At 38.3% G+C, this 13,962-nt stretch overlaps 1 protein-coding gene across 1 annotated transcript in view; it reads left to right on the top strand.

Moving 5' to 3' along the window:
• The window catches only part of LOC128011034 (leucine-rich repeat-containing G-protein coupled receptor 6), a 76,018-nt gene extending 62,671 nt beyond the window's left edge, over nt 1-13,347 (top strand). The window contains exons 8-18 of the mRNA XM_052593063.1: nt 690-761; nt 1,245-1,316; nt 1,873-1,941; nt 2,597-2,668; nt 4,824-4,889; nt 5,138-5,209; nt 5,915-5,986; nt 7,288-7,413; nt 8,192-8,346; nt 10,354-10,434; nt 11,024-13,347. Of these exons, the coding sequence (XP_052449023.1) occupies nt 690-761; nt 1,245-1,316; nt 1,873-1,941; nt 2,597-2,668; nt 4,824-4,889; nt 5,138-5,209; nt 5,915-5,986; nt 7,288-7,413; nt 8,192-8,346; nt 10,354-10,434; nt 11,024-12,273 (2,107 nt within the window). The 3' untranslated portion in view covers nt 12,274-13,347. The remainder of the gene's footprint in view (nt 1-689; nt 762-1,244; nt 1,317-1,872; nt 1,942-2,596; nt 2,669-4,823; nt 4,890-5,137; nt 5,210-5,914; nt 5,987-7,287; nt 7,414-8,191; nt 8,347-10,353; nt 10,435-11,023) is intronic.
• The last annotated feature ends 615 nt before the right edge of the window (nt 13,348-13,962 follow it).

Below are 13,962 nucleotides of genomic sequence, written 5' to 3'. Positions count from 1 at the left end.
ACATGCGTCAGTGTGCTTCTTTAAAGTGGACCGCTTGGCCTGGCCTCGTGCTCCTTGTAAATCCTGCTTAGTCCCTAGAATGTGGTTCTCAAGCACAAGTCTCCTGAAAAAAGCAGATGCTTGGAGATGAGCTCTTAAGTCCTTCCTTCTCAAGTATCCTAAAGTGTTTTTTTGCCTGTGGGACTGCCTCCAGACAGGTGTTTCTGTAAGATACAAAGGATGTTTACATGGGCAAATGTGAATTGACGTAACCAAATGGCTCACACGTGTGCTTATGGAGGAGTATGAGATAAAATGCAACTGGACTCGATTGTCCAAGGTGATGAATTCATTTTCGGCACCCAAAAAGGACCTTATAGCCTTGTTTATTTAACACGCGTAATTATTTTAGACTGTTTAGAATTTTTGGATTACAATTTGCTGGCAACGTGTGTGCCATAAATTAACTTTAGCATGTTATACTCATAGTGACGGCAGATGATGATGAATTATAAGCTGTTTCAGTAGTTGAATGTGCGGCTGCTCCGAATAGCACGTCAGCGCTACAATTTATAGGCTATATGGAGCAGATGCAGTGAGCAAAAGCATTCTGCAAAGCTGTTCTTGATCGCTGGATTTCCTCGTCCGATAGTGGACTGTGTTCAAGTGTGCGCAGATGGTCATATTCTCACTCTCCATGCATCTTACAGGGGTTTCCACAACAACAATATTAAGGCCATTCCCGAGAAAGCGTTTGTGGGGAACCCACTCCTGCAGACCATGTGAGTATCTCGTCTCAGTAACTTCTCTGAGCTTCTCTGTTGACTAAACATGCCTCACTGTGTGATAGAAAGACATGTTAAAAGTTTATCTCAGCCAACGGACCAGGAAATGTGCGACAAATATTTGGGACCTTTTACAAATGGGTGCCTTTTTTGTCCTCTTTTACAAGTTTAAATATGTGCAAAACATATGTGTAAATAACACATCACCAAAGCAGATTTATTTTAAAATGTATTTGTTCTCCTCGTAGTACCAAATTGATTGAGTTGTATTTAAAAAAAGGGTGTTATTTTATATATTGCATACAGGATATTAGGTTTTATTCATTTAGATTTAATTGGGATATGGCACTGTCATTGTTAACACTTAAATACAACCTTTCCTGAAAGAATGTAAATATCCTTGTCAAAATCGAATAGGCACTTCATTTAGAATGATCTATCCGGTTTCTAACAAAAGATGTCTTTTTCTTCTCTATTTAGACATTTCTACGAGAATCCCATTCAGTTTGTTGGCAGATCAGCATTTCAGTTCTTGCCAAAGTTACACACACTGTAAGTAGAAAGCTGTGTGTGAAATGATAACACACACATGATTAAACAAAGCAGTTTGGCTTCCGATGAGGCACCTTTAAGCACCAGTTGGCAAATGTGTATAATTTCCATTCCATCATTGCTTTCATTTTGATGAATACTGTAATCTTGCTCACCTCTTGCCATCATGTCTCTCATAAGTAAACATTAAACTAGTAATTTGTCTCCAAAAAACAGCGTGTTTCAATTATAACCTCATAAATGCCAAAATATGAGATTTAGCTTTTCAAAAAAACTTATATAAATTAATATATTTCTCTCCAGTTACACAGACAGTGCATAAGAATGCTGTGAGAGTCTATTCAGCCTTCATTATTTTGATATAAAGTCTTCTGTTGATGATTTTGGGTAGTGTTGCGAGTGCAATCAAAATGATGGAATCAAGTGGAATAATATTGTCTCTAGATGATGGAGATCTAAGTGTGTACGGTAACAGTAGACATCCCTGTGGTTTTGCTGGACGACATCTTCATTAGCAGAACGAGCCTCACTAATGAGTTATCTAATCTCGTTTTAGCTCTTTGAACGGGGCCACTGAGATCCGAGAGTTTCCCGATTTGAAAGGAACCAGCAGCCTGCAAGTTCTGTGAGTCTGAGATCAAATGTCCCCATTTCACGCAGGATCAGTTTCACTTAAGAGACTTCCAGAAGTTCTTCCCACCGTTGAGGACAAAGGAATAACCGTTGACAAAATAGAGATGCTTTTACTGAACTCTCACCATGTCAGCGAGTTTCGTACAAGGTTAAAATTGATGGACGGCAAAGGCATACTGAACCGAGCACTTATGTTTACTGGTGAATGATCGGTTAATATAAAGCCCTCTATATGATTACTGATCCTAAAGGAGAGTTAAACCGTTCATTAGAGTTAAAGAGAAGGGTTTTGAAATGGGTTTTGTTTGTGCACCAATCTCACACATCAGGGCTGGATGGGATGCTCAAACTTAACATTTTGATAATGTCAATGTTTATTAACAATTTTAATGGAAATACAATTGTTTTAATCAGTTTTAATAAGATTTATCTTATTTCCTTTATAAATGTCTGGACATCCTTAAAACGAGATGTGTTTTGAGAATCTTGAATACTCTATTTACATTAGCAAAACTTGTTCTAGGAATAAATATCAATTTCTTATTTTTTTTTTCTTATAATCTTTGCAGTGCATGCACATTCTGTTTCTGTCTCCTGTTTTGCGCACACATATTCAGTTCAATCTCTTCTCTTTGATTTTCTCTCAGTACGCTGACCCGAGCTGGACTGACCGGCCTGCCATTCGATCTCTGCCACCTGCTGCCTAAATTAAGAGTGCTGTGAGTTTCCAAACACAAATATACTCCTGCAACACACAAACACATTGGAAACCTCAAACGATTCCTAAAGATCAGGGCTGGCAAAGGAAGTTCAAATTCATCCTGAGGGATTTGATGGAGTCCCTAAAAGCCTCTTTTAACATGAACTTCAAAACACATCAGCAGGCAGATATTTAGCCAACTTTACAAAGAGAGCAATGTGATTGTTTTTATTGGTTGTGCAATGCATGTGCAAACAACTTAAAAGTTTAAAAATTAAGTAATTTTTTAGAGCAAGCAATTTTTAGTTTTTAGTTTAATCACTCTGGTTTAGATGGATAAGAGCTTAAAGAACTTAAAGGTGGGCATGCTCAGTTAGAGAAACCCCTGTAGGAAGAGTGAAACTTTATGTAACAGTTCAAGTGAAGAATTAGACCTCATGTGAGATCAAGCTAATTTGAACTAAAGAAGCAAAATCATACCATTATTGCCAGATTTTTTAAATTTGACTATACAGCAGTTTGGTCATTTTACATTCAAGTAGATAGGCCTATCAGAAATGACTTGTCTCAGTTGGGACTTAATGGGAATGCTTAGCATTATCATTGAGATTTAGGGCCCTATTTTAACGATCTAAACGCAAAGTGTAAAGCACATGGCGCAGGTGCACTCAGGGCGTATCCAAATCCACTTTTGCTATTTTAACGACAGAAAAACGGTTGGCGTGCCCGGTTGCATGGTCTAAACGCGTTGTCCCTATTCTCTTAATGATTAATGGGTGTTTTTGGGGCATAACGTGCAAAAATCCAATCAGAGTCTCATCTTCCATTCCCTTTAAGAGCCAGTTGTGCTCATGCTATGACGGATTTGCTATTTACACAGCGTAATTTGGCAAGCGCAAAGACAGAACGCGTCTCCGAGAGCTGCTCGTGTAAAATAGATAGCCTAATTCTGATACATGCAATGATTATCCATTATGACATGTAGGCATTTATATTTATTTATTTATTTAACTAGCCTACAAAAAATTCTTATGCATTGCAGTCCTTTAATTTTGTATATTTGGCATGTTTGTGTGCTGCCCTGTGTTTAATAAGCAGCGTATACTAACAAGCTATTTAAATAACAAATTGCGCCAGCAATTCGCCTGAACACACCTCTTTTTTAGACCAGCACACCCAAATCAGCGCAAATGCATTTGCTAATTAAATGACGTGGCGCTGGATGGGAAAATGCGAACATCGCCGGACTGAAACTAGCAAACACACTTGCGCTGCGCCTTGCGTTGCATTGCGCCGGGTGTATGATAGGGCCCATATTGTGCAAGTCTGTAATTTCTGTATTACAAGTGTCAGAACTGCTAAAATAATGATTGTTATGTGAAAAAAAAAGTTTACACTTTTTAAACAGGCACAGGCCAATTATTATAAGGGGGTGTGTACACACACGTTATACATGAATGGCCAAAGGAAGTCATGGCCTAGTGGTTAGAAAGTTTGACCCCTAACCCTAGGGTTGTGAGTTCGAGTCTCAGGCTGACAATACCATGACTTAGGTGCCCTTGAGAAAGGCACCGAACCCCCAACTGCTCCCCGGGTGCTGCAGCATAAATGGCTGCCCACTGCTCCAGGTGTGTGCTCACAGTGTGTGTGTGTGTTCACTGCTCTGTGTGTGTGCACTTTGGATGGGTTAAATGCAGAGCACGAATTCTGAGTATGGGTCACCACACTTGGCTGTATGTCACTTCACTTTTTTTTAACAACATTGTTTACACAATAACAATTCAGAGTAATGTAAACTACACAAATATGAATGTGCACTTGATGTGCATGTGTATTACGTGTTCATTCTATAGGTATGTGTGCAGAAACAAAGTGTCTCTTTAAACAAAGGGATATTGCCAACTACTGGCCTAGGCCTGGCATGCATAATATAGCATTTTAGCTGTATCGGCCGATTCATGTGAAAGGAGATGGTTTTCTGTACTGTACCATTTTGAATACACCATTGTCGTGTAAATGTACCCTTACATCAAAATTAATTATAGGCTACATTTTGTGTATTTGCACATAAATTCTTGTCATTGTTAAGAAGTTTTATGCATCCTTTACTGACAGCACTCTTCAGTTATGAGGAATCTTCCATTAACAGACAGTCTATATGTGTTTGATTTCAGGGAGCTGTCACACAATGTCATCGAAGAGCTGCCGAGTTTCTACCACTGTGCCTCTCTTCAGGAGATGTGAGTTCAGGCGTCTCTTTCTCTCTTTCTCTAATGAAACAGGAATAGAGTAATATCACTAACATATCTATGACAACTCTAAGAGCCCTAAATAACCCACATAGTACTTGACAAATGACAGTCATTACTGTAGCAATCCATCAGTGTCCATATTTGGGAAGCTTTCAAATGTGTTCATGATGTCTGCCATAGTGTGTGTGTGTGTGATGTACAGTAGTAATGCCAGTTCTTTTGTTTTGACTCGGCAGAGGCCTGCAGCACAATCTGATCAAACAGATTGAGATGAACACATTCCAACAGCTCAGCTCTCTGCGTTCACTGTGAGTACTCTACACACGCTCAGCTGGCCTTAAACTGTCTCTATTTGGCATGTTTCTAATTTAATACACACTTCAATACAAATTATATCAGCAGAACAATCTGAGTGAACAATTTCATTGCCAAAACCCACTTTTCAAACTGCATGATTGACTTGAAAAATCAAGTTCACGTAATCAATTAGTGACTTTGATTACTGACCTAAAAATAATTAAATGTATCTTAAATATTTAGATTTATTTTTTACTTTCAAAACATAACAAAAAAAATTTATACAAAATTTCAAAGTTGTCCCTTCTGTATATATATAGAATATTGATAATGAGCGTGCATGTTTTTAATTGAATCATAGAAATATATAATATATAAACTATATATATATATATATATATATATATATATATATATTTTTTTTTTTTTTTTTTTTTGGCTCACCAATACTTCCCCCTAGAGGCCAAACATTCTACACAAGTTAACCATAAAAATCTTGTACAACCAAAACCAAAAGGCAGAAGATCACATACTTAAACTTTAAATAATGACTATTGTTAAAATAATTTGAAAGCAAGACTGTTTTCAGATATCAGATCTTGAGAACAATAAAATATTTAACATTGGCGATCAAGATCTGAGCAAAAACATTTATGTTTATTTGAGAAAATAAGACATGACAGATGTACGGATAAGTGAATGATTTCTCATAACAGGGATCTAAGCTGGAACAGGATCAACACCATCCACCCTGATGCCTTTTCCTCTCTTCAGTCGCTTATTAAGCTGTAAGTATAATGTATGCAAATCAGTTGCAATGCATATTATCGGATTAAGCACTGAAGACAGAGATTACACACCTCAGAGTCTAGATGTCTGTGTAGTCATACAAAAACTGTTATTAAACTGTGACTTGGCACAACCATCCCATTTACACAAACAATGAGATTCCATGATGCACACTTTGGAGTTTTTGTCATCCGTGCAATGCTTTGTTTGGCTCAAAGTGAAAAGGCTGGTTGTGATCACGGTTAAAAGCTCTGCACAGCGGCAAAGACGTGCATCATCAGTCACAGGCAATTAAATGCAAGCAGCATTAGTTAAAGAATGTGATGAATGAATGAGGGAGACTGATAAAGAGTGACAGTGTGGCTGATAGATGTGTGCAGCGGTGAACAAGTAGATCGTCATACCCGAGTAGATACTGCAAAAGGTGTAAACCTCAAGTTTGCCTTGTGCAAATTCACTAGCAAACAACATGCATGGAAAAGTCAAATCACTGGTAGAGAAGTCAAAACCAGCAGTATTTGTTGACAGTTCTGGGCTCAATACAAGTACAGCTCCATCGACAGCATCTATGGCATGCTGTTGATTACCACAGAAAATAATTTTGACTCGTCCCTCAGTTGTAATAACAAGCAAAAATACTTTTCTGCGGTAATAAATAGCATGCCACAGATGCTGTCGATAGAGCTTAACTTGTACTGAACCTGGAACATGCAGCGTTTTATTTAAACTGACACATTCTAGCTTTCATCGGGGTTAAAAGTTCAAGGCCTGTATGCCAAAACATGTCGGTTTAAATAAAACTTTCTCTAATCAAGTCATGCTGTTGGATTTACACTCTGTTAAGTACTTGCAAAGTGTCCACAAAAGGTTTTTGCACCTAAAATGTTTGAATGTCAAAATATTCAATCAAGTTGCATTTAAGTTTATATTTAAAAAATTGGAATGGAAATATATTGGCTATATTGCCAGATGTCAGTGTAAAACATTTAGATTTAATCTGATATGTGGTTCCTCTGGTAAGACACCTGTGTGAACTTGAGGAGAACTAACTTCGCACTGAAATCCACTAAAATCACTGACACACCAGTAACTACAAAAATATGACGGTTCAATGTGATGTCTAATAATTTCACTTTTATAAATTCTAGAAGCTCATGATTATACTACCATGATTTCCAATTGAAGATGTTCGCAAATGTTTAAACTATTTATATGATATGAGACATTTTAAGTAGATACTTCAAGTGTGGCTCCATCTGTAATTTTTTTTTACGCATGCTAATCTTCTATCTCCATCCAGAGATCTCACTGGGAACCGATTGAGCATTCTTCCTCTCACTGGGCTAACAAGTCTCACTCACCTGAAACTGAAAGGAAACATGGCACTCTCGCGTTCATTCAGGGAGGAGGACTTCCCCAACATAAGGTACATTTGTGGTAACCAGTAACCCCCAAAAATCAATTAAATCTGCCATCCCGCACAACAACAGATTAAAACACTTTCATGTTAAACCATCAAAGAAAATTCACAAGTGTATGTGGTTCTTGATTCCCACAACACAAATGCCTTGAATAGCTCCAAAACACATGAAGGTTTGCTTTGTTTTCAGAGAAACTTTCAACTGTTTATAGAAATGACAGTTTCAAGATAATATGTTGCTCAAGGAATAAACAGTTTCTGTTTAAGTGTCCTAGAATATCTGGCTCAAAGCAAGTCATCTGACAAGCGGAAAGATTATTTCAAGATACCTCAATATTCACAATACAATGAGGCTGTTATAAATACCTGGTCCCGATTCATCAACTGCTCAGGGCTTTGGAGACACTCCAAAACTTCAGTCTTAAGTACTTGTGTGATTTGATTATCACCTCAAAAAATTGGAGATTTCGAGTATTACCATTTCCTAAAAGCAACCATTTATGCAAAAGCAATTGAAAGAGAATCACAGTTTCAACTGTGACCCAGATACATATAAAATAGTCTTTGTGGTTAGATGTATTGCTAGTTTACTTCATGCGTCATTTGCAGATTGATGAATCATTTTTTCTCTGATTTCTTCTTCTGAAATGGGATCTTTTATAGTTTTCATATTTTCTCAAATTGATGCAATGTGCACTTATTTTAATGTTCAAAATCCATTTGGCACAACTGAAGAAACATCTGATATAAACAAAATTTTATAGTGTCACTATCGTTGAAACAGGGTCATTGAGATGCCATATGCCTATCAGTGCTGTGTTTTTGGAGCTTGCAACAGCTACAAAGCAGCCGGCCAGTGGGAAGAACAGATGGGCAGTGAAGAGGAAGATATCCAGAAGAAAGCTCTGTCCCTGTTCCCCGTTCATGCCGACAACAACTGTAAGTCCTACAACTTCACTAGGCCATCCTACAGATCTGGAAACATTATGCAGTTTTGTAACTGAGAAGGTTGCCTCACCATTTTACATATTACAATTGCTTTTTTACAGCGTGGTATTTTTTGGAGTACTGCTACCTGCCAAAAGTTAGGTTACCTGCACATTATTCATTATTACTTTCTTCCACACTATTATATTGCCAGAAATTTTGTGTCTCCAACTAAGCCAGCCAAAGGCAACAGTGTCAAGGAACCAACACTCCATCAGTAACAAAAATAGGGAAAAACCAAGCTCAGTTCGTGGCTAGTTCTCCTCTTGCATCCCGGGTATCCCAAACAGTAGTGAAGTGAAGTGACATACAGCCTAGTATGGTGACCCAAACTCAGAATTTGTGTTCTGCATTTAACCCATCCAAAGTGCACACACAGCAGTGAACACACAGTAATGGTACTGCCTGCCCAAGACTCGAACCCACAACCTTAGGGTTAGGAGTCAAACTCTCTAACGATTAGGCCATGACTTCCCCATAAGTACAGGCTCTGAGTACCCCCAACAATACAATTTTGCATGTTTCGCTTATCTGGCACAACCATTTCAGGGTTGAAGTCTCTACTAACTAGCTGATAAGTTCAATCAGTTGTGTTTAATACAAAATGTGCAGTGTTTGGGAGGTATTCCTGGAAATGTAGCACTGGCCTGACAGTGGAAAAGTGGCTAATTATCTAAACCAGGGGTGACAAGTCCTCTTCCTGGTAGGCCACTCTCCTATTGAGTTTAGCTCCAAGCCCAAATGAACACCTGAACCAGCTAATCATGGTCTTACTAGGCATACTAGAATCTTTCCAGGCAAGTTTGTTTAGGCATGTTGGAGCTAAACTCTGCAGGACACTGGCCCTTCAGGACAGAGTTTGGACACCTCTGGTCTAAACACTGAACTGATGGAGTGGCGTGGAGTACAATGTAAATAAGGGGTTCTCAGCCCTGACCCTCGAAGACCACTTTCCTACAGAGTTGGGCTCCAACCTTGACCAAACTCACTCACCTGTAATTCTCTTGTTATTCTTAAGATCTTAGGAGTGCAGAATGATCAGTGTTTGACAATCAAAGCAAGCTCTATGATTTCAGTTTGATCAGGGTTGAAGCTAAACTCTGAGGGCTAGGCTAGAGTTTGAAAATCCCTGGTGTAAATACTATTGCACTGAACAGAACAGGTAGACTTCTTGAGATGGTCTTTCCACCGTGTGAACAGACATGCAAAGAGCTAGAAGAAACCAGTTGGTTAGGTCGAAATTATCGGGGCAAGTTTCCAAACTTCAGTACTGTATTGTAGCAAGTCACTCAAGTTTGTACAGTTAACCTTTTATCAGAGTCCCTGTAGCCAAAAGTTAATACACTGGCCCTACACAAACACGTTCCTCAAATGAAAGGAACATAAAAGAACCACTTGTAGCAGTTTTCCACACAGTGTGTGTGTGTGTGTGTCTATTTTTATCTGCTCTGTTCTATCTGCCAGTCTCTTCATCTTTAATTAGCACAGAAGAAACATGTCAGGGCTTTACAGTAACCGCAGGTATTTGACAGATGAAATAAAATGTCTCTTCTCCATGCATTCCTTGATGTGATCTGATCAGGTTTCTGACTTGAAAGGAGCTCTCTGTAAATACACTCCATGGGAAATTAGATTAACATTAACAATTCAAGGTCCAAAACATACCATTTGAGTTATCAGAAAATAAGAAAACCATAACGTGAACAAAGCCTGATGATTGATTGCAAGCTGAAGGAGAAATGGAAAGTTGCAAATGAGATGTGAACGGTGTTGAGTGCCACTAAAGCTCTTAGATAAATTAATCTGTTCCAGCAGACTAGATGTCCATAACATGGTGATTTATCTTCTGCCAGACTGAGTGCATCATGTCATCTTGAAGAACACTAAAGACTGTTTCATCATACTGGTGTATAGGAACAAACCAAAGGTGTTTCATGCTTTTCATGTGTTCACTTGCAGATGACCTTGACTTAGAGGAATTCCAGTTAGCTATTGAAGAGTCCAAAGTACAAACCAGCATACAGTGTACCCCCATCCCAGGTAAATTCAACCAGCAGCAGATCTGAACTCAAGCTTCTACATATGCCATCAAGACTATAATGGCCTGTTCACATCAAGAACAAACAAACTAAACAACAAGCAATGCTAAAGAAAGAAATATTTGCAAATAGATTTTTTTTTACACTAAAACTATGCATGCTTCTCCAAATCCCCACCTACTTTTAAGTCTAGTGTTATTTGATTACGCTCTGATAAAACTTTGTGTAGCAGTTTCTAGAAACACTTCACATAAAAAAATATACATATGTATACTGTATATATATTGTAATTAGATTTTTTGATGGGTCACGGTTCTTAAGTAGTTCATAGGACTAACTAAAGTGTAATTTGATGTATTGAGAAACACACAAGAGAACAAAATATTTTATGCCAAGGAAAATTTGGCCTATAATCTTTCTCAGACAGGGTTTAGGTTAAAACAGGCAATAATTAAATTGGGACATTTAAATACTTTTTATAAACATGTCTTTAAAAAAAAACAATACATAAATGCAGTCTTGGTGTGAATAGGCTTCAAGGTGATGTGTTCTTTCTGTTTAAATTCTGTTTTATCATGTCACCCCTTCAGGTCCATTTAAACCATGCGATAACCTGTTTGACAGTTGGGTGGTACGGCTTGGCATGTGGCTCGTCTCTTTGGTCTCGCTGATGGGAAACAGCCTTCTCCTCATGACAGTCTTTGCATCCCCCAGCTATCTCTCCCCTGTTAAGTTTATCATCGGCGCCATCAGTGGTGCCAACCTGCTTACGGGCCTGTGCACTGGCACCCTGGCACTGGTTGATGCCCGGACATTTGGAGAGTTCGCACTGCACGGCGCTCAATGGGAAATGGGTGCAGGATGCCAAACAACAGGCTTTCTTTCAGTTCTAGCCTCGGAGGGCTCCATACTCTTCCTGACCTTGGCTGCAGTGCAGTGCAGCGTGTCGGTGTCGTGTGCTCGAGCCTATGGAAAGTCCCCCTCGCTGGGAAGTGTGCGGGCTGCCGCAGTGGCGTGCTTGGCACTTTCATTGGCAGTTGCCGTTTTGCCGCTAATTGGGGTCGGGGAGTACGGGGCAACCCCGCTCTGCATGCCATCACCACTGCCGGACGGCGAACCTTCCACGTTGGGATTCATGGTTGCTCTGATAATGATGAACTCCCTGTGTTTCCTGGTGATCACCGGAACTTACATCAAACTGTACTGGGACCTGATGAAGGGTGAGTTTGACAGCATTTGGGATTGCGCCATGATCAAGCACGTAGCCTGGCTCATCTTCACCAACTGCCTTCTCTACTGCCCCGTGGCCTTCCTCACCTTCTCCTCCCTTCTGGGACTCTTTCCCGTGAGCGAGGAGGTTGTCAAATCTGTTGTCCTGGTGCTTCTGCCTCTTCCTGCATGCATCAATCCCTTGCTCTACCTTTTCTTCAATCCGCACTTCCGTGAAGATGCACGTCTGCTTTTGAGCAAAGCTCACCTCCATCATGACCGCAACCTGGATTCCTTCGTCTCTGTTGACACGGAGAAAAGCTCCTATGACTCCACTCAAGCCTTAGTGTCCTTTGCCGCTGAATCAGATGCAGTTTTCGAGAGTTCATCAGCAGCAAACCCAGAGTCAGTCGCCAGGTTTTCTAGCCCACCCTCAGTGCCTCTCATCCCATGCCAGATGCAGATGAACCCCTCAACAGAGAGGGATAATGTTGCAGAGAACCTGGTCAGGTCAACACCAGGACTCGTTGTCAAAGAGCAGGAGCACCTTAGGAGCAGTGGACTGGACACTCATAACGGAACCTCCTTCTCTGGAGTCTACCACTCAACGCATCTCTCAACTCATTCTTAAGTCTTCTCCTGAACTATAAAGTTTTTAAAGACCCTTTGAGCATGAGAAGTCGTAAGCCCACATATGAACTGACCCCTAAAACCTTCAGAGCTAATGAACAATGAAATGTGTTTTGGGACTATATATGACCACACTGTCCCAACTGCTACATGGCATTCTTAAACGGAAAAAAAAAATGAAAGAAAAGAAAAGCCTAATCATATTTTATGGCATATTCTTGTGGGCAATTTAGTAATTTAAGCAACAATCTTCAAATGCTCAAAAACAAATCTGCATTTATTTTTTGTAACTTGTTTGTGTAATTAGGCTTAAAGGTGTGTTATGGGTTTAATATCACCTCCATCCATGGAATATTGATGAATTTCACTGAAAGTCATTTCTTTTTTAACAAAAAATATAAAATGAAATCATGCATACATGTACATGTACATACAATGGTAGTCTATGAGGCGAAGTACTGCACCTGCAAAAAAATTCTACTTCACAATGCATCTACAAAACACGTCTCACGTCTTATGAGCACTACATTTCATTGTTTTAAACCTGGAACATTCTTTTAATTAGGATATATCACAGGGATGTTTGCGATGTACAAGGAGTTATTCATCTAAATATTTCAATCTGAAAAAAAATGTCTCAAGTCTTATGTACACAAACTTTTATGCATTCATTTCCAAGTGTGTATATATCAAAGTCTCATCAATTATTTGCAAGTCATCACTTGCTTACCCCTAGATAATAATAAAAAATGATGGTAAGGTAATATACCTATGTATATTGTCAAATAATATTTAGTGTCTTGAAAAACAACAACAAAAACATTATGCCAACAGGTGCTAAAACATACTGCCATAAACATACTTTCTGCAAGTACTGTACATAAAAGGCTTGCTAAACGCTCTGCAAGCTGTTCATGCTGTATATATTTAGCATGCATTGTGACAGTAAAAAACTTGACAGAAGCAAAAATGCACCATAGGAGACATTATGCTTATTCATACCATAATCCACCTGACAGTAATTCTAAGAATGCAATACATATACAAAATTAAAACACACTAAAGCAAATTTAAAACACACACATATATATATATATATATATATATATATATATATATATATATACACACACACACACACATATATGTGTGTATATATATATATATATATATATATATATATATATATATATATATAAATGTATAATCTTTTTTTTTATTATTATTTTGTAATTTGTAATGCAACACATTTCAAAATAAAACATTGCTTTAAATTCAAGCTTGCATAGCTAAAATCATTTGCATTCATGTATTTGTATAGCCTATGTTTGAGCTTCACGATGTCAGGATTTTTTTTTTGTTTTTTTTTTAAGTCCATAGGATTAAGGTAGAGCAAAACATGAAATATATTGAACATGTTGACGCTATAAACTGAAGATTAAAAATAACTATGAGTGGTTTAATTAGGTTGTAATAAAGCTTGGTTGGGAACTTTTACAGATTGTAAACTAGGCTAGCTATTGTATTGTAAAATATAACTACCTCTGATCTAGCATGCTATACCTTTTTATCCTTATTGATTTCTATTCTTTTTTATATTAAATGTATATGAAAATGTAATTTTTATATTGAAATTTTAAGATCTTTGTACAACAGACACTATTCTGGATGTAAATATTTTCATATTTCT

Source organism: Carassius gibelio, chromosome B23 (genome assembly GCF_023724105.1).
Source record: "Carassius gibelio isolate Cgi1373 ecotype wild population from Czech Republic chromosome B23, carGib1.2-hapl.c, whole genome shotgun sequence".
Taxonomy (NCBI): Eukaryota; Metazoa; Chordata; class Actinopteri; order Cypriniformes; family Cyprinidae; genus Carassius; species Carassius gibelio.
Note: the sequence above shows the minus strand (reverse complement) of the source record. Positions and strands in the feature narration are given on the sequence as shown.